Genomic DNA, 27,997 nt, shown 5'->3' on the forward strand with positions numbered 1-27,997 from the left:
CATAGGTTCACAATAACGAAGATCAGAAACTACTACTACTACTACTACTACTACTAACTCACTGCAGCACCAAGCCGCCTGAGGCCAACACAGCTACGCACGCTCCTCTTCCAACCTAATCTATTTAAAGCATCCCTCTTTACACCCTCCCAGGAAGTTCCCATTTCCTTTAAATCTTTATTTATGACATCCTCCCAACCCAGACAAGGACGACCTGCTTTCCGTGTAGCCCCAGACGGTTGGCCAAAAAGGACAATCTTCGGTGAGATATCAGATAGACGGTTATGAACTTCCCAAAAGGAGTTTTTCGAGTCTTCTTGCCCCCTAAAAAAAAGAAAAAAAGAAAAAAAATCGAAAAAAGACATTCATAACTTTATGATTAAAGACAAAATATTGTATTGCATTTCATTATAAATCAGGGATAAAATACACCAATGTAATTATATCATTCCTTTTCTTCTTTTTTCAGCCAGCGTATATTCTGTCATTGGTTTTCCTCCAATTCCACAAGTTCCAACCCCAACTCTTCCATCAGCAGCTTCAGGCGTAGCAAAAATACTTCTCTTTGTTACACCCTTCTTCAACTTGGACGATGCCTGAGAAATCAGAAGTAAAATAGATAAACAAGTCTGTACGAAAATATTAAGGTGTGTTCGGACATGATCACGAGATTTTAACATTAAAGGATAGAAAACTCTATTTTTCATGTGAAACATACGAATGAATATATTTGTTTCTTTTACTTGGCATATGCAAATAAGCAACAAAATACATAATAGCACGAATAAACCTTTGACTAGATCAAGAGATTTTAAATTTCAAAGTGAAGAATTTCATATTTCTTTTCTTTATAAGAAACGCGTGAATAAGCCAATCTCCTTATTAATTTTTTTTTAAATAACTGGAAAACCATTCCTTACCCCAAATAAAGAAAAACGTCACTCTGCAGCCGTGTATAGGTTACATGGGTAGAGACAAGAACAATAGAAAATTTCAGTTCGGCGAAGGAATTAATGCGCAGGTACAAAGAAGTCTGACACTTAAAGGATGGAGGTATCAGAGTTCCCTCCTCCTCAACCTGTGTGCAGGTATGAAGGCAGGTTGTGCATATTAGTTTTCGGCTATAGCAAAAAGTCGTTGGCACAAATTTGAATTTACAGAGATGCCTATTCATACACATTCAAATTTCCTTGAATTGAGGTTTACACTTCATTATGGTTTTGAAGACACTTTATAATCTCTCTTATGTCATTCATAAAGTTTCAAAATGGGCCAGCAAAACGAGGGTATGTCCCACGCCATGGTCCCAAGACCATTAATAATAACCAGAGGCGAATTTATTTGTCGGCATGAAATAAATTCTGGGCGTCAACCAATGAGGAAACCGTGTGCCGATGGTAAAACTTACAGTTAGAAATTCATGCTTTCCGTTACGTTGCCATCAACGAGATCTGTAGCAGATATACTCTATGAAACAGGAATAAATCTAAAGTATGTAAAAGACATGTAAACATATAACATGTCTAAAACATGTAAATATGCACAGGTAATGCAAAATTTTCAGTTCTAAAAAGTTATGGACAAGCCCCCCCCCCCCCACCAGAAAAAAAACACTAGTATACTAGTACAATAAACGACAGATCAGATTATATACCAACGATCTTACGCTATATTTCTATACCACTATTTAGCAGAAAATTCGGACAAGCAGCATCAAAATAAACTACAAAAAAATGACCAGGTATGGTACGCTCAACCGCCTGTCCCACGGACATATTGGTTGAAAATTTATTTTAGCCTCATTCGCCTAGAATAGTCGGTTGAGGTCGAAATGCAAACTCAACTTTACCCATTTTCTATGTTAGTTTAGCAAGTATAAAGCAACAGTTTTTTTTCTAATTATGATTCAATTCATTATTTATGTCAAGAAAAGTAAAGCCGTTTCACGCCATCTGCAAGTGTATTTAATGCAAACAAAGACATTGTCTTGGGTTTAGACGCTCAGATTGCCATGTCAGACATCCACGTTACAAGCCCGAAGTAATTGCCGTTTTACTTCAATTTATATACATAGACACAATATACGCCAAAACACAAGATATAACGTAAATTCTCCTTTTCTTTTTCTTGGACCAGAACATAGTTTTAACATTTGTTTATCACATAATTATTCAATCTGATTATAAGTAAACCAGATAATCATTTTTTTTTTTTGGCAATTTCCCAAATAACTCTTGGGAAGCGATTTCGAAGTAATGATAGCAAAAACATTCAAAACAAAAAATGTGCATACAAATCCTTTTGATTTCCGGTAACGAGCCCTAGTTTTACGCCAGTCTTGGCTTAGATCCAATTGGAATGTACGCTAACTAATTTGATTTACAAGATACAAGAAATTGGGAATTTGAATATTCCGGAAATATTTCATTATTAATGTCAGTATACGTGCCTTTTACGACGGAAGGCCATACATATATAATAGATAATCGTTTCAGCCGTGTCTAGTTTTATTTTCATAATACAGATTTTCTTTCCGGAATACCACGGGAAAAACCAAGCTTTAATAACGCCGGCTCCTGTCTGGGCGTTTTCTTTCGGGCAAATATATTCTTTCTAGTTCAGATCTGATCTATAATGACTCAGAAAGAGATCCAAGGAGCACCATTTCCTCTGCCTATTTGTTGTTTTTTTTGAAAATTTTAAGTTAAGCAAGGTATTGAAAATTCTTTGAGTCACGGCTTGTTTCACAATCTGTATTTATAAATAGGTCAGGATATTTTTGCCTTTACCATTTGATTCAGACAAAGAAATAAACAGAAAGAAAGAAAGAAAGAGAGAGAGAAACATTTATTTGAGACACGGATAAAATACAAATAATAAATTCGTTAAAAAGCCTTGTGGCTTGTACGGCTTTCTCGGCACAAATATATATATATATATATATATATATATATATATATATATATATATATATATATATATATATATATAGAGAGAGAAATCACCGATGCAACAGCACAAACACAAAAAAAAAAAAAAAAAAAAAGAGACAGAAGGAGAAAAGGAAGACTGTTTTCCTAAATTAGTGATTAATATAGACCAGCACTTGAATGAGGCCTTAACCCTACTCATCCATACAATCACATAGGTCAAACAGCATAGCCATACACAATCAACCATAAAGAATAATCCATGGACAGGCAGTCATGTCGTCAACAAGTATAAGTCGTCATTTACCAAACAATAGAAAAAATAATATAGACAAATAATTCAGAGGCAACACCCAACATAAGGGCTCATCAGGAGAATACACCGGCCTATATAGGGTTTATATATATATATATATATATATATATATATATATATATATATATATATATATATATATATATATATAGGGTTTATATATATATATATATATATATATATATATATATATATATAAAATATATATATATATATATATATATATATATTATTCTGTTTTCTAGAAACAGAATAAGAAAATCACTACTTAACCACTATAGAAAAAAAAAGATAATCATAGATCATGTCCACCAAAACAATGGTCCTTTAGCAACCCATAGAAGGTCAGTCTATCAATCTCTTGAATAATATTAAGAGGAAGGAACTCTAGCATAGACAAAAGGACATTGCGAAAATGCAGACCTTGTAGACTTCCTTACCGATTATCTCATTAATGACACAGTCTCTGTCTCATACTCACACCAATTACTCACAAAAATAACAATCAATATTCAGCAGTTTTTTTATGTAATACATCTCACATAAAAAAAGCTTTATACAATTAAGAAAGACCTGATAGTGGTACATTATAAGCTTTCTTATAATTATCTCTTACTGACACCCATTATCATTTTGTAAGAATATGAACCGCCAACTTTTGAGAAGAACGTAATGATTTCAAATGTATTTGAAAGGTAGATAACCGTACTCAGCAACAATAAATAAAATAGAATGTGACCGAACGTAGGCTTCTATCGCATATTTATACGTCAAGACATAAAAGAAAAAAATGCAGTTGGCTTACTTTTGTAGCAAAGGACTGCCATTTGGACTTCTCTTTTTCTCTAGCATCTATCATTTCTTGAAAACGAGCCTGTTTTTTCAACTTTCTTGCTTTCAGGTATTCTTTCTGAGCTGCTGTCTTTTTCCTGGGAAGAGAAAGAATAAATTATTGACTGCTCATCTCTTTGGAACAATAGGATGATAACTAAGAGCGAGAGAACTTTCACCGTCCTTAAATAGTACTCAGAGGATAAAACGAAGTAAGACATGATTTCATGTTCATATTGCAGCCATACACGACCCAAAACCTTCTATGAGATCGCCACCCAAAACCTTCTATGAGATCGCCACCCAAAACCTTCTATGAGATGATGGATCATTATTACCAACTGCACAAGCAGAGGCATATTGACTCATAAAAGGAAAGGACGCACTGTAAATTTAATCAAAGTTTACGCAAAATGGAATTTACGATACATACTATAAATTTTAAAGACTCTTGTAAAATTTTTTTTTTTAACTGTACTGTTTTTAACTGTTAACTGTTTTAACTGTTTTACTCTGAGTTCACATAACTACGTTTTGACGCAAACGGACCTGTTTGCGTAGAATTTAAACGTTCTTTTTCTTTCGCGAATTTATGGGTCATGACAGCTCATTCGCTAGGGTAAAATAATTTAACTGACCCATTCAAAGTCAGACTTGTGAAACTTCCCAGAGAATAATCAGAAAACATGAGACTTCAGAAAAATGATTTTTTATTTGTAAGGACTCTTTCCTGCTTTTTGCAGACAGAGATTTGTATTCGACATTTCTTGCAGAATAGATATAAAATTGTTCTCTCTCTACTACATCCCATATGTCTGATGTGTCATATGTAGTAGCTGAAGCAAACTGATATGAACGATTTTTCATTATTGACTTATGACATCTGTTTCTGTTTTTTGTTTTTGGAATATCTGTGAAATAATACAATCTGAAATCTGAAATAATAAAATTAGGTGAAATAATAAAATCTGTTTTTGGAATAATCTTTCGCTATTAATACAAGTCTATATAACAGTTATCATTCCAGAACCAAATTTGAAAGAACTATTTTCTCACTGCACGTTTTTTCAAAAAGAGTTTCAAAATTTCAGTTACTATGGTTGCTCTATGGCTTGCTTTGTAGTTACTATGGCTTGCTCTCTAATAGGTAACAGCTACTGCTACAACCATTGTGAAAACCTATATGTAGGCTGATACATGTAATAATTTTCACGTCTAGTGGCTGAAGCAAACTGATATGAACGTTTTTTCATTATTGACTTATCCACTATACAGGTCTTGATCCAGGTTTTCTCTTGGAATATAAAATATTTCGATCTCTGTTTCATTGGATACACCTTGGCGAGGTTTGCATAGTGACATTGGCAAATTTCAAGACTGCTTAGATGTATTCCAAAATGGTTCATTTGCTCATGCAAAAATTTTTGGAGTTACCCAAAACGTTTCTGTTATGTACTTTATCTTAATTTCTATAATAATTAGGATTAATAGTTAAAAGTGACAAAAATATAGGATGTCAGATATATATATATATATATATATATATATATATATATATATATATATATATATATATATATATATATATATATATATATATATATATATATATATATATATATATATATATATATATATATATATATATATATATATATATATATATATATATATATATATATATATATATATATATATATATATATATATATATATATATATATATATATATATATATATATATATATATATATATATATATATATATATATATATATATATATATATATATATATGAAGACGTCAAAGTCCTCAATGATATGCTCAAATTTACATAGCAAACTTCCCAAATTCCAACAGAGGGGCAAAGAAGGAACAAGGAGAACTAAAGCAGATCTTTTAATATGGACAAAGAACTACAACACAACAGATAGCATAATGTTACCTAACAGAGCTATAGAAATAATTTGTCCATATTAAATACCCAGCAAACGTCAGTAGGACTACGGAACAAACTAAATTACACCGGTAAATAAACAGTTACGTCAACGGAACAAACTAAATTAAAGCATGAGAAGCTTTGGGGTTTGCAATACAATGTTGGATGTCGTTGCTGTTTCCTCTTACGAACCAGCACGAGTTTCTACTCTCGTTTGTTCCCATACTCTTTGATTTACATACAAAAACCTACTTCTTTTCGGCATCTTCCTCTCTTCCTCTTTTGCCATTCGGCTCTCGAAGAACGACGAGTGGAACAGTTTCCTTTTGGATGTACCCAACGAATTTCACTTCAGCTTCTCCATACTCGAGTATGTTGGTGATTGTTACATCGTAGTACCTAGCAATAGGAAGCACAGCATTAGACAAAAAAAGGGAAAAAGGAAAATTTAAGGAGCAGCAACCGGGCCTGTTTTGATTACAATAGGAGGCCGTCAATTCAACATGTGATTAAAAAACATCTGCCAAAGGGTGGATTGACAAATGCTTACTTAGGGCGCAAAAAAATAAAAATAAAAATATGTATGTATGGAAAAAGGTACTAGAAAGCTTGAAATATAAAATTTTGTAAGAAGGCAGTAGAAAGCTCAAAATATTAACATTTGCAAAACAATGCCGCCTGGTTGATGTCTGAATGTAAAAGATGGAAAAGTTAGTTTAAAAGGCAAGGTAGCAAATTTTTATTTGCTTAATCTTAAGTAAGATGCTCCGAAATACAAGAACATTATACAAAAATTGGCTTTTGAAACTCGATACTACAGAATTTCATTGTCACGACAATGACTAAAGCCCCTGAACTCTCATTAACATTGCAGAATTACATTACAGAGGTAACGATATCAACCATACTAATTATTATGCATAGTGTTATGACAATAATAATAATAAAAAAAAAAAAAAAAATTTTATTGCCCATTACAAATAGACATGAAATGTCCACAATGGAGTATGAAAAAATAATAAAAGGAAAAAGGAAAAAGCACACAAACGAATGACGCACAAAGTTAACAGAAAACAATTTAAACAGAAAATAAATACATATGAATAAACAATACATTCAAAGGTGCTGGCTAATAGCTTGAAAAACACTGCTTATGATCAAGTGATAAAGCAAACCGTTGCTTTCGTCTCATTACAATCATTAAAGGGTCGTACAAATTATGCTTAGATAAAATCCTAATGTTACGTATCCAAGGTGGTAAGCCCAAAATATACTTCGCATACTTAAAGAAGAGGGATCTGATACGATTCTTATCCCTATCAGTAAAAATAATCAAAAAAGGCGAAAGCGCTAGCAAGTGAGGGGATACACAATGTTTATGGTACCCAGTGGAAAAGAAGTTTCTGAAGACCATAGCAAAAAAGGTGAAACTCTGTCATTTAAACTGCTAAACCTATAAAAGCACATAAAAGAAAAAAAAGAAGAAAGAAAGCTAATTACTATTATTGTTATTACTAACAACACACTGTCGCTCCAAGACTCTTGAGGCCAACACAGGTACACATGCTCCTCCATCCCAATCTACTTAAAGCTTCTCTCTTTACGCCTTCCCGAGAAGTCCCAATTTCCCCTGAATTCTTTCATACCACCTCCTCCCACCTGATTCGGGGACGACCTGCTTTCTGTTTGGTAACGGACAAATAACGGACCTGCTTTTTGTAACGGATGGTTAGTGAAAAGGACAAACTTTGTTGTCATAGCCATCTCAACCTTTCTATCACTATAGCTCTAGAAAGCGTGATAGAACCACATTTTGGGTAGATGGGTACATAAAACAATCCGTAGACAATCACTCTGGAAAACATCTAATAAATCTTCCTCCGTCTTTCGGAGCACCCACGCTTCAGAACCAATAACCACTGTCATCACTGCAGCTGCCATTATTCTAATCTTGGTTCACAGACTTATCTTCATATTCTTCCAAACTTTTTTCAACTGTGAAAAAACACAACGGGCCTATTTTACTTTTAACACCTTCACCGCATCAACAATCTTTATTGACAATACTACCTAGGTATGTGAGGCTATCAATTTGATCAACCTTCTCGAGGAAATTTAACAGATAGAAATCTGATCATAGAAATAAGATGATATTTCTGACTATTCTATTAACTAAATAAATAATTTACTCACAAAATTTATTTGCAAATCAAAAGAATGAGACTGATAGTTTGAAGTCACTAGTTTGCACAAAATAAAACAGTACAAAATAAATTTCGAGCATAGGCAAGTCGAAAAAGAGACCTCCAGAAATTGCCCTCACTTCCCCGACAAAAAACTACGTTCTACAGAAATGTTCTAAACTGGCAATTTGGTAAAGAAAGAAGGCTAACTGATTTGAAGTCAGTTACACAACTTTAGATTTTAATTACATGTGATTGTATGTCAATTAGTATTCAAACCATACGTCAAACTGTAATTGCTTATGAGCATGGAATTGACTTCAAAATGTTAGGCCATGGAGGCAAAACCATCTTGCAAGATTGATCAATCATTAGAGTTTGGTAGCACATGAAAATTAAACACCAGTAATCATTTTAATAGTGACATATCCAATGGACAAAAGTAGGTCAATAGCAAATGAGACAACACTGCTATTTAAAATACTGTAGAGTGGGAAGGGCACAGGTTTAGTACTTTCTGACGGATAGAAAAGGACATACAAGTCAAATTAAGTAACTCAGCCAAATGAATTTCACAGAATCAAAACTCATAACATCTATTTTCCATCTGGTATACAGAGCAACTACTGTACAAAACAAGGCAGAAGCAATATCTATTTGGTAATCTATACACCCAAATTATTTCCTGCTACTACTAACAGCTTATTGTACAACCAAGCCACCTAGGGCTAACACAGCTGTGCACATTGATTCTGCAACCCGCTATATTGAGATCTTTGTTCTCTCAAAAAGTTCCCACTTCCTGTAAACTTTCTTTATACTCTCTTCCAATTCGGTTCAATAACACCCTGTATTTCATTTGGCCCCCAGCTGGATTGCCAAAAAGTACAATCATTGGTCATCTATTATATTTCATTCAAAATGTGTGAACTAAATATACTAACCTTACTTTAATTATAAACATAGGGGGAAGTACCTGAATTTTCCGTTCTGCTAACTGTTCGATATACAGGCGCTTAAACGAGTATGTAAAATTACACTTAGAAAGGGTTTATCTAGTGGATGTACTCTACAATATCTTATAGGGATAAAGCCTACACTGAAGTTGTAATATCTGCAGAATCCAATCCCTGTCCGCAAACTATAAAGCCCAGTAACAAAAGGCTTATATTTATTAGACTAGGTGGTGCTGGAAATGACGTTTTGAGGGAAGTCATTTGGCTTAAGAAAATAGAGAGGATATGTTGACCCAATTCTTTATACAGGTTAACAAACGAAAAGCATTTCCAGTCACTAAAATTGTAGAGAGGAGAGTTATCCTCTTTGCTAAACTATGCTTCTTCACTTAAAAAGTTACCGAAGGAATCACTTGGTCTAATAAGTGTCATCAACAATAGCCATTTGCTTCGAACCCAAATCAAAGTAATCTCTCTAAAACTACGACATCCGCTCTTGTCCCCTTTCTTGCAGAAGTTTAATTAACTTTTTTTCAAGAATTACTAGGCACTTCCCTTTTACCCCAAAATCGTATTCATAATTTCCAAATCCTTTACTATATATTTAGCATACTTTGAAAAAACATTCCCAATACTATACAGACCAGCAGTTTTATTATATTTCAACCCTTTTAATACATTCCCCCACCCCTTGAGAGATACGCCTGAGCTCTGTCCCTCATCAGAAATGTCAGTATTAATCGAAAATTTTATTTTTATAATATTCTTTGTAAGGTACTGTACTTTGGACCGTCGCCTACTGTAAGTAACCTATTTGAACTGTCAGTTCCTACTTTGAAAAGTGGGTCTAACCCTTTGCAAAATAAAAACAAAAACATGGACAAAGTGGAGTGTAAAGGCAAAATTATATGTATGAAAAGGAAGAAACCCAAAGGGACAAGCATTGTTCTGAACGCTATTTCGTATAAATTAATTAACAAGATGTGTAAAATAGCTCAAATTCATGAAGACAGAATTTATCTGGATTCACTCAGATTTGACCGCATAGTGAAATTCAGTCACATATTTCAAGCTTTGAACATATCGTCTTTATAACTGAAATTTTCTCGATTACATGAATAGGATTAAGACGAAAAAGCTGCATCAATTTACAATTCTCAATGCTGCTGTACACAGATTAACTTCAATAGCTAGTTCTAGGCATTAAACATTCAGTATGTCCAATAAAAAGACGTCAAACTTACTGAGAGTCTTTACTCCATGGAGCTGATGCCTCATCACCAACTTTCCATTCTTTTATTGGAGTTAAAGCAGAAACAGGTCCTTCATCACTTAGCCATTTTGTGAGTTTTTCAGATTCTACTTCTTCTTCTACTTCTTCAGTATCTAAAAAAACAACAGGTTTTCGTAATTGATAAATATTACAAATTCAATACAATAAGCGTTGTCAAAAGGCTTGTAAGTTATAGACATTTTTTTTCACACTCTGTGGTCCTAGGGGAATCATGAGTGCCCATGTGCAGCTATTTATTTACGCATTTTAACTACTATTTGGTTTAGGGTGATATTTCATTTGAAGGAATTGACAAATGGTTTTTATTGGGCAAGCTCATTAGGAAGACGTTTCCAGATATGTGGGCAGCATCAAGCAAAGCTGTTTCAACTATCGATAGAACTATCACTATCCATGTCACTAAGTAGTGACAATATGCTACTAATGTTCCAAAATTAGATTATCGCTAATATAAACAAAGTACTTGCAAACCGTCCTGGCTAAGTGGTTGGTGCGCTAGGTTGGGAATCTTTTGTCCAAAAGGCAGTGGTTCGATTCTTGGCGTGACCAGTTATTTGGTTTGGGACGGCGTCAATGGCGCGACTAAGTAAGCTTAGCCAGAGTCAAGCCAGCTCTAAATGGGTACCTGGAGAAATCTGGGGAAGGTGAGCAGGACGGGTGTGCGAAAGCATTGGAGGGCTGGCCCCCAAATTCTTCAGTTTGATAAGTCTTACTTCTAAATCCACCTTCTCCCTATAATAATACAAACGGTCTGTATAGGCTCTTATTGTAACCTACCTTCTCCCGGGCATGAGCTACACTTTGATCTGAATTCTTAGCCTGAGTGATTGAGAGGATCTATTTATTAAGTCCTCTAAACGAAGGTATATAGGCTTTCACAAACCCGGATTGATTTTTTCGTGGATTGTCGCTTACGAGGTAAGTTCCTCTAGAGAGTTTAGAAACCATAAAATTCTAAACCGGAAAATGATTTCAGATAAATTGACCGTTGGCTAAAGAAGTATTACAGATGGTGTATTTCAAACATCTCAAAAAATTATTTCAGGAATTACTACGCTTTAAAAGACATACTCTAAAAACCCTGTTTTCTCTGTGTATTACTTCAAGTCAAAACTTAACTTTAGAAATAGTATCTGAGACAAAAACCAAGAAAGCATAAAAATGACTAAAAAAAAAAAGTTTCATATACCTAACTGAGCTTTGATTAATTCCAAAGTCAAAGCTATAACTTCTGTCAAATCCTGTTTTAACTTGAGAAGTTCTTGGTTATTTTCGTCTGCAGTAAGAGCTGCTTCAACCTAGAAAAAAAACGAAGGTAAAGACTAGTCGATTTTTCTGTTCGAAAAACAAGCTGTTTTTCTGTTCTGAGGTCAATTATTGAACAAAATTAATCTATTCATAATAACACAGGTCAAAACATTTTCAGAAGCACCAGAAACTGCAATTTATTAAAGATGGTTTTCAAAACGTACAAAGCCCTTAATTTGTTAACTTATCAGCTTTTGTTCCCCTCCACGATTTTTGCACCATATTTTCTCACTCCCTTTGTCTGATGATTTTTTTTCTGATCCCTTTATAAAGAAATTCAAATGAAACCTTATAAAATGCCTGAATTTCCCCAGGTTTATGTGAAATCTTATATTAATTTCATCAATTTTCGATTTTGTAAACACAGGGTGAGTAGAATCAGTTTTTAATTTATACGTTCACGGATCCTTGACAATATAAGTTTATAAAGTCTAATATTCTTCATTGATTAACCGAATTAAAAACGGGCTTCCTGCTGCCAAACTTACTTACAGTTTTCAATGAAAACGCAAGTGATACCATAATCTAAGATCATACACTTTGAGCAGTGGCGACAAGAGGATGGAATCAAGGGCACAGTTTTCCCAAAAAGCCTAAATATTTACCTTTTGATTGCATAGGGGCTGTAGAAAGGGCTTTTCTGTAGTTGCACAACCCTATTTAAAGTACAGAGAGAATTCAGTTGTTACCACCACTAAAAGATGCCCCAAAGCCAGCAAAAAAAGCCTCAAAACTATCAAAGCGTCCATCTTTTTTCTTCTTTACAAAACCTTTCCTTTGCTAGGTCCCAAATGTTGTCGTGTTTATTTATGTTCCACATATCTTCAAAAAATACTAAATAGCCTAGTTGTTTCTAATAAGTAGTAGAAACATGTCACTCACAAAAACAAATTGCTCAGTAGATCATTAATATTGAAGAAACTATTGCAATTTTACCAGATGCAACACCACTGCATCCATGCACATTTTTTTTTACAAAGAGGATTCATTTTTGATACATTCTAGTTTTTGCTGTTGAAAACCTCCGAATATCATTTTATGACTGGCAAAATAACTTTCATTAACTTTTCATATTTTGGCAGAGAGGATTATAAATAAGACATTTTTACTCAGGTGATAAATAAATAGTAACATTCAAAGATACTATAATCACTGAAACTAGCTGAGTGAGTCATTTGTGTTTGGACTTTTAACAGGAAATATTTAACAATTGTTTCTTTGATCTGAATATGTCAATATGACACCAGAAAAAAAAAAATCATGAACACATAAATTTCTCGAGTCCACAAGACCAAGATTAATTCGATTTTTATAACCCACCAAAGGGTTATCAATGAATATTCAACATCCATTAATAACCCACATAAAGTCGGACAGACAAATGTCTAAAAGCCATACCTGGCTTTGATACAACTCTTCTAAAAAAGCAAGTGGTATTTTTAACAGTTTGATATTTAGCTCTTATTTATATCCGAAGATTAATAAGATTAACTTTTATTTTTGAAGGGAAATTATCAATAATAATAATAAAAAATACTGAATAGAATGAGTTTTGGGATCATCAGCACCTTAAAAAACAAGATAGACTGAAAACACAGCGTAATGACTTCTGTATACATGTTTCAGATTTAATTTTCACGAATTAAGCGAAAAAAAAATTCAACATCAGATACCCATTATTCTAAGTCTCTTGGCTCTATATCAAAAACCCATTTTCAGCAAAAAAGATCAATAGTATATATTAAAAAAGCAATTTAAAATAAAGAAAGGAGCAAAAAGGTAGAAATGTAGAATTGCAGAATAGATGTAAAATGGAGCAACTCAACTCTAAATTTTTTGTTAGAGACATAAAATTTATTAAGCTTAATGTTGCCTATCAAAAGCTATGAGCCAGAAAACATTTGCCTGATTTTCGAAAAAAGAGGAAAATATCCCGAAAAGTTAAGGAATCTTGATGAAGATTGCACCATCGGATTCACCCAAAAAGAAAACCCAACTACAGAGGTTTCAAGCTCCCATCTGAAAAAATGTGGAATTATACATTTTAGCCAGAAGAAAGACCACGGCAGCGTGTTTATTTGTATGTTTTATTTCCAGGGGTGATGGTATCAAACCAATGATCCTAGAAGATCGAGAGGGCTCATTCAAACGAAAATTAAAAGTTGTAATGCAGTTTTAAGTTACCAAAAAGATTAAAGGGCAACTAGCCCCCGTCCCCCTTTTTCCCAGAAGCCATCCGACCAAAATTTTGAGATAGTCATTAGATGAAAAGGTCCAGTAACTATGCCTCTGGGGATGACACGAATTTCCAAAACCCATGGGAAAAGGGCTATAACACAAACAATTCATCGGTTGTTTACATCCAATATTTTCTATTGGGAATTATAAGGACATTTTCCAGAGGAGAGGGAAGGATTCTGCGGGGAGTTAAGTTTCCAGGGTTGAAGATGAAAGAATATGCCAGAATGTATACACAAAATTCTTTTTATTTACCTTGTCCTTTTCTTTGGCCACTCAATTTTACATGTGCAGGTATTCCAGGGGAAATTTTCAGTGTGACTGGAATTGCCTGGGTTATTTTTCTTTGAGAAGGGAAGATTTCTTGGAAAAATTCCCACGGAGGGAGGATTTCAGAGATGATGAAAAAAAATAAAAAGAAGTCTTTTGTTTCAAAAGAAAGTAGGCTAAGGAGAATTCTCAATACAGAATTGTCTGCTGGAAATTTTAAAGGGGTAACTTTCAGTTAAGATGGAATTGTTCAGTCAGAAATGGGGGGGGGATTTTACACGAGAGGAATGTTCCATGGAAGAATTTCTAATAAAGGGGAAGGCAGATTCCTCAACATTATTTGAAAAACTATAAAAAATTAACAAAAACAAGTTTTTTGAACAGAATGTAAGTAACAACATTAAAACTTAAAACGAACAAAAACTGTTCTCTATATGAGGGGAGAGGCCACCTTTTCAATACCTCACTCTTTACACTAAAGTTTGACCTTTTGTCCCTCTTTAACATTCAAATCTTTCAGAATAGCTCTTGAAACACAAGGGCCATTCAATTAGAATAATTAGCTCTTTGAAAATATTAAAGAACTGTAGCGCAAAAATCAAGGTGTTGAGGACAGGCCAGGTCCCCTCATATGCAAAATAATTTATGTTTGTTTTGAGTTTTAATGTTGTTCCTTACCTTCAACTGAACAAAAACTTGTTTTTTTTAAATTAGTACAGAAAGCCTATTGGCTTGAGCATCCCTCTTGAGCAAATTAAGTAGCCCTGTCAAATACAGAAGTGCGACCACAACACAAAAACAGATTCCTTCAAAAAAAAACGCTAAACTTAGAATCCATCTGAAAATAATTCATAAATCAAAAGAAATAGCTCTCTATTAGCATCCAGAGAACTGACCTATTTATTTATCAGACAAGGTACGAAAAATAGGTCTCCCATAGCCAGAAAAAGACCTTCTTTTAGTCTAAACATGAGATCTGAGAAACCTTTCAATATATTTTCTAGTAAGTAAAAGTTTCTGGTTCCATAACAATAGTAGAGATATCCCCACCTAAACATATTGATGAGACAACTCTGTCCAATGTCACGATTACAGCAGTAGCTGCAAAATAGTTAAGGTTCAAACAAATAGAGCCCTATGAAAAAGAAGAAGAAGGAAGTAACTCATTCTTTTGGTAGGAACTGTTCCTACCAACCAATTCTGGCATTTAGCATAAAGCACAGAATGCTGAATCATGTAAAATCTCAACAGCTCGTGAATATGACTTACAAATAGATGACCACTCAATGAAGTTATACTGAATATATTTGTGAATACTCTAATTTAACCTTTTTTAATTTTCTTTTTTTTTTCTTAACAGACTTACCACTCCTCAATATAAATGTGTGTACATGTGAAATATAAAGAAGTTGAAGGATGGTCTTCTAAAAATGATTCGTCAAGGAATGGAATAGCCTCCCCCAAAAAGTGGCTATGGCTGACTCTACCGACTCTTTCAAGAATGGTATTGACAAGTTTTTTAGTGTAAGTAAATTTTTATAGAGGCAAAAGCCTTTTTATTGCAGTATATTATTATTATGTGCACATTGCCAGACCAATGTTCCTAAAAAACGAACTCCAATGCCTTTTTTAAAAGGATTAAATGAAAATGACTTAAATAGATAAAGTTAAATATTTTTGTGCTTTTGCAAGTAGTTAGAAAATACAAACTCTTCAAACCATTTAGTAAATGTTTATAAACAGATTATAAAAACATTTTTTAGATTGAAAAATAAATTCATGATCACTGTATAGGTATTAGTGAAAGTTGATGCATGCAAGATAACTAATACCAGTGAATACATAAGTAGGGTTTTAGAGGGCCAGACGCACGCCCCCCCCCTCAAAAAAAGATCTAATGAATGTTAGTTGAATATCTTCATATAGCTTTCGTGTAATTCCCCTGATTTTACCCCTTAAAGAAGTTAACTCAATCCCATCTTCCTAAAGAATGTTTTGTATATTTGCACGAATTTTCACATTTAAGAACCATTTGAAAGCGGGTTCAGCTTGTGGGCAAAGGTCTACACACGTAATTCTTAAAAGATGTATAACAGTTCGGGTTATTTTAAATTTCTTTTTTGGAAAACTGAAAGATTTGAAACAAAAAATTGAACCGTTTGTGTGCAAATGATATACCTGGAACTGCTGATTGAGTATATTCCTGGATTATTTTATGGGCAGATACTAGATTTTGATAAGAGGTTACACGCTTATACTTCCTTCACTTTTAACTTATTTTGGGAGATTTTGAGGGGAGAAATCCTTGAGTAATTGTTCAGGGGAAATTTAACTTCCCCCATTCTCCATCTATGTTTAGGAAAAAAAATCCTCTCATATCTTTCAGAGAACAGAAACCGATAACAAGAAGAACAACTTTATTCTTTTACAATATGCTCAAATCCAAAGAGCTGATAAGTAGGATCTCATATGCCACCAAGAATTGAGATGCGGTTTCTTCTGTCTAGTACTTACCTAGAACCTATGAAGATTAACTCAGTTGTAACATCTGTGATGAAAAACTTGACATTCCAGACTGGCATCTAAAATGATTCAATTTAATTATGAAACTGTTTCAAACAAATCTTGCCCCTTATTTTCTGTTAAATTATCACTAAGCTTAAAGCATTTACCTAAAAAACTTCCCTAACTGAAACGAAACTATTGAAGCTCTTAACAAAAATATACTGCTTACTCATAAGAGTTTTTTGGGAGGAGGGAGACATAATTTAAGGCCATTTTTTATTTCTCTGGAAGGTGACAAAAAATTCCAACTCTCATTGATGTAAAGATACTGCAGTGTAGAAAAATCCTTAAGCCTTACAATTAGCCAAGTAGTGTGAGTGTAGAGGTAGGAGGGTAAAACTCTAGTTAAGAGGCATTTTGCTATCTTTAAAGGTTGCAGATCTACATGAATGAAACTTCTAAGAATGAATACACAGCTTAAATTAGAACCTAAAAACATGTTTTAAAGCTCTTCCTATCTTTTTTACCAGGTTGTGTTAGTTTATTTTCTTAGACCTGAAGGTGTTGGTGAAGTTAGACCTACTCAACAGAATCTTTCAAACCTGACAAAGTAGAGATGTTATGAAACTAGAAACACAGTTACAGACCTGTACTTCGGCTGAAGATTAATTCTCCTAGCACAAACAACTCAAAATCGCTGACCAATACAGTGCCCGGAGGGGTAATAGGAAGAGGAATGTGCTCAAAAAGACCTTTTTAGACACTAGTTGGCACAGTAAGTCCACTCTGAAACGTTTCATCCAACTTAAATGACATCAACTGTCTTGCTAAGATCCAGGACATGGTATAAGAGAAGTAGATTCTATGTCGAAGTAAAACAAAGTCAATTTTTGGTTTTCTTGATTAATTATTGCCTTAAAGATGATCATACCAATCAATACATCTTTAAGCACCCTTCCTAAATATACTAGTTGCCACCATTCTAAATGCATCCCAATCTCCCCAATCAGGCCAGGTATAGGTCTAGGCTTCATATAAAATTTGCTAAATTTTTCTATGGTTAAAAAATTTTCCCAGCCAAAATATAAACATATATTTTTTTTTTATTTATAGCACCTAATACACTTTTTAATACCAATTCCAAATATACAGATTTGGGGGCCATATCCCCCCTCTAATTGGTTAGACTTAGTTGTATACAAAACTTTCGTGATTATGTTGTTTCTTCTTAGATTGGCTTTATTTGGCATTATGAACCAACTGCTAATAAGAAACAAGCAAAAAAAATTGATGCAAACTAACAAAGTCAGCAAGTTTTGCATACGGTCAAAGGCTATATCTGCCCAAGTTATATAGCCTAAAGCTATATTTGGCTCAACAAGGGCTCAAAATTTACAATATTTGAAAGAGCAAACCCGAAATGAAGGTCCATTTGCAGAGACAGCAATTAGAATATCTGAAGTACTGAAGTATAATGCATTGAGTATATTAATCTTTTAGCTAGCAAAATCATATAAATATCATAAATTTACTAAAAACTTTTGACTGATCTTGGGTTTTTTTTTATTTATTTAAGTGGCCTTATTTGATATTATTTATTTCCCTCAAAATCGCGAAGTGAATAATATAAATAAATGAAATAGTAAAAAAATTTGAAATACTTCAACAAATGAAACAAAGCATTGATTTACAATAGGCTTAATAACATAACCTGAATAAAATAGGTAAAAAAAATATGAAGCATTATTTAACTCCTGGAAAAAAGGGAAAAGGTTGTGCATAAAGAGACAATTTTCATAGTTACAATAAGAATTATCTATCTTAATCCTAACTAATTCTAATGGCTCTTTAATTTTGAATTTCAAAACTAATTCATTGCTATTAAAACAAATTGGAAAACCAAGTAAGAATTTATAATATTTGAAAGAGCAAACCCAAAATGAAGACATATTGCAGATTTTAAAAACTCGAAAGCGAAGGGAAGGATAGAGAACATATGGGAGGGCAACTGCATAGATGCCACAAACCCATATTAACACATTTCTACTTTTTTATTGGATATTTAAAATTAGCATTGACTTCCAATCTTGAGCAGAAGCACAATTAGATAACCTTAGATAAACAACAGCATCAGAAACCAGAAACGAAGTCCTCCTGTTGCAAATTAGTTTAGCTTGGTTATTACCATTGATTAGAAAATATTGACATTTTTAAACACTGATAGAAATGTAACCATCTTTAAACTTATTGAAAAGGGTACTAAAATTTTCAATTAAACTAGCTTTAGAACAACTTAATAAATAATTTCATCAGCATATGTAATGAAAGACAAACCCCACCCCCAAGAAATAAAAGCTGCAGATAGTGAACAAAGACACTCAACCAAACATATATTGAAAATATAAGAGGAAAAAACTCCACCTCGTCTAACTCCATAATTGACAGAAATTGGATTAGAAAACAAATCAGAAGTAGATGGAGCAATTTCTATTCTAAGCCTCAAATATCAAGATCTAAGAACTGTAACAGAAAGGGAAATCCCATTGCCAATTAGAACCGAAAGAGCTGAAACATGTGAACTATTGTCAAAGGCTCCTTTAATATCAATTAAAAGTTATAAAACATGGAGACAGAGGACATTGACTTATCAGTAATTGCATCACATATTGCATGGGCATGGGCACATCCCATTACTTTTTTGAAGCATACTTAATTACCTTAAATTTACTTTAAATTACCTTAAATCGTATTTGCCGGCGAGATAAGGTGGTAGATCCTAACATCCAATTAAGACCAACATCCAATTGTTCAAAAAGATCCTTTTTACACAAATGAAAGATCTTTTATACACAATTATGAACAAAATGTTGATTAAAGACGAGCGCACAAAATAATGTGAAGCAACAGAATAAGCAAAGTTATTGATAACCTACCCAAGGGCTTTTCCATGGCCTGATTACAGGGCTGGGATGCATTTTTAAAGCCAGGCATTGTCATATTTGGAAAGAATGTTGAATAATCTTTTGAGTAGTATATTCATTAAAAATTCTAGATGAGGGGCTTTTCTGATATCTTGAAAGGTTTTTTAGTTAGGTAAATGGAACTAGAATGGATCCACAGCCTAAACAGTACCCAGGATAGGTCATTTGAAGTATTTAACCCCAGAGCTTCTCTCTCCAAAGGGCACTGAACTATGATGACCTTGTACAATTTATGAATTATAAAATTGAAATCTTCAGAAATGGACCAACAGCTCTGGATTTGTTTTTGAACGTTTCATTTATGTAATTCAACACTCATATTCTACATTAGTTAATGTTCTACATACTAATTTTCTTTGAATATAATGTTTTTTTATTCATTTATGACAATGCACCCTACCCCTCCCCTATAATGGTACAACATATAACGCTAATAATATATTTTTTTGTTGTGTTTTTATCACATGAAGCATTATATAATGGGTAGCTATATTCTTTACATGTTGAAACCCAGGTTTGCCTTATACAATAGGAGTATGCATAATACATTATTTAAAGCGATTTAAGAATGTGGATAATAGTGAAGAAAAAATTATAATATGATGAACAGGAACATGCTGCATATTGTAATGTAAGAATTTCACTGTTTTTTTTCTTTTATATTTTTGGACATGTCCTAGGGCTAAATATGGGAATATCAGTGGGTGAGATGCATTATCAGAAAAGCAAATATGATATTCAAAATGAGCATAAAATATGAAATCTAACAGAAATATTTTTATTTTATGCAGAAATTTCCTTCTGAGGAGCCCTAAAATGTTACTAACTCATCTATTATCCAGGATCAAAAAAATCCCCTTATCAAAAATCAGAAATGAATATCACATTTGAATTCAGGATGTAATCCAGCTTGGTAACAATGAAGTGGTGGAAAAGCCCATAGGGGTGTAAAAACAAGCAAAAAAGTAAAATTATAAAAACAAGCTTGCTGAAAAAATGGAATGAAAAATGGGAGTAGATTTCAAGAATTGTTTGAAATTTATTTTCATTATATTTGACTTTTTGCCATTTACTTTCACATTTAGTGATACATGAATCAGGGTGTTGTGATCAACCAAGTCAAAAGCTTGAAAAATGAACATGGTATGAGGCCAAGCAGCAGTTCATTAGATATTGTAAAAATCTAGCATCAAATCAGTAAAACTCAAATAAAAGAAAACTTTTTTTTAATGTCTTTTCATGTGAAATATTATTAGAAATAGTAATCATCAAAATAGCTTGTTGTTGAAAGAGTATGCATAAATTGAACAACTACATTTTTGTCAGATGATCCTTGAATTTTGACACCAATTGTTTCTCACCTGTTTTACATGTTCAATGAAGTTTTGACAGAGTCACCTATATTTTGAGAGGGCCTGTTGCTGTCTGTCAAAATTTTGACAAGGTTACTACAAGATATTCTCAAAAGAAATAAATCTCATGACAGAAGCCAAGATCTATGTTTGAATTCAGTTGAAGAAACACTTTTATTTGGCCTGATATTCAACTATGTCGGACAAGAATTTTCAACCCTTGGAACATATCTTTTTTTATCTGTGTTTATTGGATACAGTGTTGTTTTGCATTGTCAAAATATAATATCAGGTTCAAGAGAGGGTGTTTCAAGTCACAACTAAACAGAGTCATCCTGTTTTGAAGGGAAATTTTGAGAGGTTCCAAAATTACACTGTCAAATCATTGGTGCCTTTACCCTATTTGAAAGAGTAAAGTTCTTTTCCAATAAATGATACTGTGCATCTTCCAAAAGTACTAAAAATTTTGAGCCTTAAAGCTGCTTAGAAAAACCCATAGTGCTCAAAAGTTAAAAAACATGCATCTAAAAAAAATTGCCATTTATAGCTGATTCAGGAATGTTAATTATAATTTCAATTTATCTTAGTAGTAGTCTTATTTTAAAAATAAATTTGGATTTTTTTTAAAGCCTGAAATCCCTCAAAATGACATTACAGTAAAACAAAAAGTAAAGCATTGGAAAAGCCCTTTTCAAAAACCTTAAACAGGAGGGTAACATCCCCCACCTTGAACGACAAAGAAAATCATTTTTTGGCATGAGTAGTAGTTATCTCTTTTCCATGTTATGTTCTGCTTTATTTTTTTTTTTTGTAAGCAGGACACTGAAAAATCATAGAGAGCTGTTTAAGGACTCATTTAAAATTTAGTTTTTATATTCCATAAGTTTTAAAATAATACTAACTTTGTATTATGGTCTAATAATGGTAGATTTTTTATTGTTCATATTTTTGAATTACAAATAAAGTGAACATACCACTAGATTTTTTTTTTTTTATGTTCTTTGCAAACATAATCCATGTGGCTGCATAATTTTGAACCCTGGATATATATGTATTAAACTGTGAGATAAAACTGTTTTTCTTTGTTTTTTACATTTTCCCTGGTCTTGTGTTACCCTAGGTGTTGATTTAAGGGACCTACCTCAGTGCTGTGATTGATATATTTAGACTTTTGGGCAATTCATTTTATTTTCAATTCTCCAGGGAATTGCACATCTTCCCGTTCTTCATTATTTACCTATACAGTGTTGCCGGTCTAAATTTGCGAAGTATCTGTTTTTTTTTTTTATAAAGCCACAGATTAGGTAAGCTGAATCGTTCATCTTCTGCATTTGGGGAAACCTGTGCAGAAGAGAGTGATAACAAACACGAAGAGCCATATTGGTACCGGCGGGATATCCATCCTTAAACTGCTGGGGATAGGCGATTTGAGTATCCGCACTTCCCACAGGTCCCCCAAGTTCTGAAAACCCCGTGATAAACTGGTATCTGTTGGCTGAAAACTTTTTTTTCCCCGCATTTTTTTCCAGCGCTTTTTTCTCATATCATGCCGCCACCTAGCGAAATTAAGGCCACATCAAGTAGAAGACCAAAAAGGACTCATATAAGTCCGAAAAAAGGATCCGACAATTGTCTTGCCTGCAATATTGCATTAGAAAATGATTCTTATGCCATTCTTTGTGATGGGTGTGACAAGTGGATATGTACCGAGTGTCTAGACATGCCTGAACCTGAATATCTGCTAATCACGAAAATCTCCCGACGTGTATGTTGTATCAAGTGCCCAGCATGTAAATACGGATCAACATCTGTTAATACTCAAAATCCTAGTGTTGAGAATATCGTAAAAGCTACAACAGATAGCATGAAAAATGAGATCATTGATAAAATCCCATCTCAAGCAGCCTTTCAAGAAATTGTCCAAGCATCTTTAAAAGCTGAAATCTCACAAACTGTCAGTGAGATAAAATCACAAGTGTCAGCACTGGAAACCCGGGTGTCCGAAAAATGCTCACTCTCTGAAATGCATTCCGAAGTCCAGACGGTAGTTCTTCAAGAGACAACAAGCATCAAAGCCAATCTTACCCAGCATCTTGATAGTGAGATCCAGCGCCACTTTTCTGAAGAAAGGGACAGACAACATAGAGCCCTTAACATTGTTGCGTTTGGAATCCCTCTGCAACCCAATGACCAACTATTCATCAAGTCTTATATTGATCAAAAGTATAAGCTCAGAGACCTTCACATCAATAATGTGAGAAGACTTCCGATCCCTACTAATTCTCTGCCATCTGCACGCCCTCCTCCTGTCCTTTTTACTGTCCCAAGCCTGGACATCAAAAGGTCAATCATCAACCGCTCCCGCAAGCTCCACGAGGATATACAATTTCGTGGTGATGCATCCAAGACAGTGAGAAACAGGAGGAAGGCTTTAGTTGAGGAGTTGAAAAGAAGAATAAGCTCAGGTGAGCCCAACCTCATGATCTTCAAGGGCCAAATCGTTCCAAAAAACGAGGCTGCTCATCCCAGTTGGGAAGCGCCACCCTGGTCCCCTCCAAAGCAATCCACAATGGAAACCTAGTTATATCATTGCATCCTCATGTAAATAGTTTTGTTTCCCCAGTGCTTTGTTTTGATAAATCGTCAGTTGATATTTCTTGTGAAGCTTCATCCAATCCTTCTCCAAATGTTTCCCATGTTGATTTAAGAGCTATTTCTGCTAATGTTAATTCAAATGTTATATCTAATAATTCGCTTGTGTCATTTCAGATTTCAGCAGATTCAAGTTTTTCAAGTACTATATCTGATATTACCTCCGAGTCTCAACAGCCAAATTTCCCGAGTCAGAAGCCCCTTTCTGAAAATAATTTCCATGTTCTTTCAAGCAATGTTGACTGTCTGACAAATGAGCTTCTAGAATCCGAAGTGCTTCTTAGGGAGGAAGCAGCAGATATTGCGAGTTTTGTTGAATTGTTACCAAGACATAGTTTTTTGGCGGTTACTGAAACATCCCTACAGATCTCGGGATATCAACTATTTAGCAACTTGGAGCACTCAAATTGTCGAAGAGGAGTTGGTGTTTATGTAAGAGATGGTATCCAGGTTAGTGCTGTAAATCCTACTATGCTTGATATATCTTTGATAGAAAGTGAATGGCTTGATATCTCCATTGCTAATGAAAATTTGCGTCTTGGGTGCGTTTATTGAAGTCCAAGTGCTCCTTCCCTTGAAGATAGTGAATTGGCCCTCAAAACTATCATTGATGAAATGACATCTTCAATTTCCCTTCCTAGCTCATTTGAGTTAATAATCACTGGAGATTTTAATTTTCCTGCAATTGAGTGGGTTGAAGGAACTGGACATATTTCATCTAATAGTAGAGACTCACCTTTTTTATCTTGCCTATTAAATAATTTTCTTCATCAGACTATCGATAAGCCTACACGCTATAGAGCTGATCAGAATCCCTCCCTGTTAGACCTTGTCATTTTGTGTGATATTGATTCCCTCATTCGTAATGATTATTTACTGCCAATTGCTAGTAGTGACCACCTAGTTATTCTGTCTGTGTTGTCCCTAAATAGTCATCCTCAACCTAAATTAAGTCCGCAGACTTTCACCAACTATGAGGCAATACAGCAGGAACTTTCATCTGCAAACAGGTCAATGCTTATCACCAGTGACATCAATGAGTCATGGCTAAATTTCAAAAAAACTCTTCTTGCTCTTGAAAAGAAACATTCCAGGGTTATTTTTAGGAAACAGCCCAAAACACTTCCCTTCCTCACTAAGGAAGTTAAGAAGCTGATTAACCAGAAATCTAGAGCTTGGAAATAGTATATGAAGAAGAGGAACCAGGAGACCCTGTCATTTTATAAGGCAGTACAGAATCATGTAACAGATTCTGTAAAGAAACTGAAATCTGCCTACGAGGAAAATTTGGCTTCTGAGATCAAGTTAAACCCAAAATCTTTTTGGAGACATGTCTCTTCTAAAAACCCAAATCATCATACTATTCCTGACCTTGTTGACCACAGTGTATTACACTCATCTCCAATAGATAAGGCTGACATTCTAAATGCACAATTTGCTTCTGCCTTTACCCAAAATTCAGTTACCTCCTGACCAGATCCTCCATTGTATGAAGTGCTTTTCCCTATGCCTGATCTGTCAGTAGGTGAATTAATGGTTTTCAATAGCCTTGAGAAGCTTGATGTAAATAAGTCAAAGGGACCAGACAGTGTTCATCCACGTCTTCTTAGGGAGTGTCAAAAAGCTCTCAGCTACCCCCTGTGCATGCTGTTCTGGTTATCTCTTCAAATGGGGAACTACTGCATGATTGGAAAACATCTTATATAACCCAGATCCATAAAAAGGGATGAAGAGACTCGGCAGAGAATTACCATCCCATAAGCATCACCTCTGCAGTTGTTAAGGTGCTTGAGAGATTTGTTAATAAAGCTCTAATTGAACATCTTGAGGTCAATAATATCCTTTCCACATCACAACATGGTTTCAGATCTGGTAGATCTGTGGACACTAACCTTATCCAAACATATGAATTAGTGACTACACTGCTTGATGAGCGTTTTCCTGTCAGCATGATTCTTCTTGATCTGTCCAAAGCATTCAACAAAGTTTGTCATGAATTCCCCATAATCAAATTGAGGGCTGCAGGTGTCAATGAAGGTGTTGTACAGTGGATTATGGGCTTCCTTTCTGAAAGATCACAGAGTGTCAGAGTTTTTGATTTGCAAGGAACTCCTCATTTCTCTTCTCCCACAACTGTATTAAGTGGTGTGCCCCAGGGCACTATTCTTGGACAAACACTTTTCAACTTCTATATTAACAAATTACCCAACCTTCTTTCAAATCTTATTACCCTTTACGCTGATGACTCAAAACTAGTTGGAAAAGTGGCTACTCCCTCTGACCATCAATCAATTCAAACAGATCTTGATAGTCTAGAAAGATGGGCTAACATGTGGCTTCTGACTTTCAATGTTGACAAATGCCATGTAATTCATTTTGGCAAAAATAACAAGCATCATAAGTATTTCCTTCAAGACCACTTCCTTTCTGCTGTTTCTGATGAAAGAGATCTTGGGGTTATTGTAGATCACCAATTAAAGTTTAGCAGCCATGCTAAGTCTGTTTCATCTTCTGCAAATAAAACCCTTGGTATCATAAAAAGACCCATCTCCAGCCGACACCCTAGAGTTCTTATGAAGTTATATAAGGCGCTTGTATGTCCACACCTGGAGATTGGAATGTCATTAGCAGCCCCTTTCTTCAAAAAAGATAAGAAGTTGCTTGAGGATGTCCAGCATTGTGCCACAAAGATGGTTGCCAACATGAATAAATTTCCATATGAAGAAAGACTACATTGTTTGAAGCTGCCAACACTGACATACTGATGGAAAAGGGGTGACATTATTTTAACCAAAAAAATCCTCTCTAAAAATAACCTTCCCGGTCTCTTTGCGCAGCACTTGCATTCTGGTACTAGAGGACATTCTTTGAAGCTCTCCATGCAGCATTCCACAAGTAGACATAGAAGCCACTTCTTCAGCCAAAAAATCATCAATATGTGGAACCAGCTCTCTGAAGAAACAGTTTGGTCTAGTTTAGTGACTTCTTGCTATCTTGGAAAGGGGTTGGGTTAGGAAAATGAAACTTTTGGGATGGGTCTACAGGCTAAAGTATGTCCCAGGAAGACGTTTTGAAGTACCTACCTCAACTCCCTCTCCCTCTAGAGGGTCCTGACCTTTGATGACCTTTAAAAATATGTGTGTTATAAAAGTGTAACCTTGCAAGATAGATCTTCTGCTTGAATGAAGAACAACAAAATTGTTTTCAGCTTCACAACTTTGCTCAATCCCAATTTATAAGGTTTTAAAGATATGCAATTACATTTCCTAAACTTAAAAAAAAAAAATGATCTCAAATAACAGAAATTCCATTTTCAGAACTAAAGGCAGAAAAAAGCAACTTGTAACTGTAAATTAAGGTTGAATGTTGTTTTGTCAAAATTTCAATACCTTCTTGGGATATACTTTAACCTGTAGACCCATCCCTGAAAGCTTCATTTTCCTAACTTAACCCCTTTCCAAGATAGCAAAAAGTCACTAAACTAGAATTTTATTGAGAAATAATCAAGAAAACAAGAAACTTGCCTGAAAAATCAAGGTAAAAGCCTAGAATCAGGGTCACTATAAAGGAAAGATGCTAAGAAAATAATTTTTGCTTCAAAATATGCTTGTTAACTATAATTTCTCTGTATATGATAAAGTAAAATTGTTTTCTTAATATATTCCTTTCTTAATAACCCCAATTCAAGGCACAGGCTATAACAAACCAAGTCTCTTGGCCTTAATTTAGGCTATAAATCTATTCTTGCAAATCATACTTGCCTAAATATGGAAAATTCCAGGATAGCAAAAGGCCACCTAAATTATAGTTTTACTGTAGGCCTATTCAACCCTGCCTACTTTAATCATCAATTTAATCTGACTATCACCTTGATACAAAGGATTCAAATAAAATTTTAAATAAGATACTAACATGGGGAGTATTTATAAAAATCCATTGCCTATGTTTCCATCTCAGTTGACATGGTTACCTCAATCATTGCCTAGGCTATTTTCAGCTCCTAGCCTAAGGCATATAGGCCTAGATTATAAGCCAATTTCTTGGACAAACTAAAACGAAATTGGTGATGCTTTACCTGTTCTAGTTGCAATTTGTAAGTGGAAAGATTTGACTGTAGCTCTTCCATTTCGCAAATATCAACAATCCAATCTTTTGATTTTTTCTATCGGGACAATTAAGTTTAGAGCGTCGTTCGAACGGCCTAGCTGGGTTTTATTCAGCATTATACAAAAGGCTTTTTCT

General features: G+C 34.2%; 1 protein-coding gene and 1 long non-coding RNA gene across 2 annotated transcripts in view; both read right to left on the bottom strand.

The window, feature by feature from the left end:
• Positions 1 to 27,997, bottom strand: part of LOC136031143 (uncharacterized) — a 343,784-nt gene that overhangs the window by 104,173 nt on the left and 211,614 nt on the right. The window lies entirely within an intron of this gene.
• LOC136031130 (survival of motor neuron-related-splicing factor 30-like) lies at positions 352 to 27,984 on the bottom strand. Its single transcript, XM_065710448.1, has 6 exons — positions 27,831 to 27,984; positions 11,639 to 11,747; positions 10,400 to 10,541; positions 6,269 to 6,415; positions 4,052 to 4,175; positions 352 to 596 (listed from the first exon to the last, which is right to left on the bottom strand). The coding sequence occupies exons 1-6, from the start codon at positions 27,879 to 27,881 to the stop codon at positions 441 to 443; spliced, it is 729 nt and encodes a 242-aa protein (XP_065566520.1). The 5' UTR covers positions 27,882 to 27,984; the 3' UTR covers positions 352 to 440.

Source organism: Artemia franciscana, chromosome 9, assembly GCF_032884065.1.
Source record: "Artemia franciscana chromosome 9, ASM3288406v1, whole genome shotgun sequence".
Taxonomy (NCBI): domain Eukaryota; kingdom Metazoa; phylum Arthropoda; class Branchiopoda; order Anostraca; family Artemiidae; genus Artemia; species Artemia franciscana.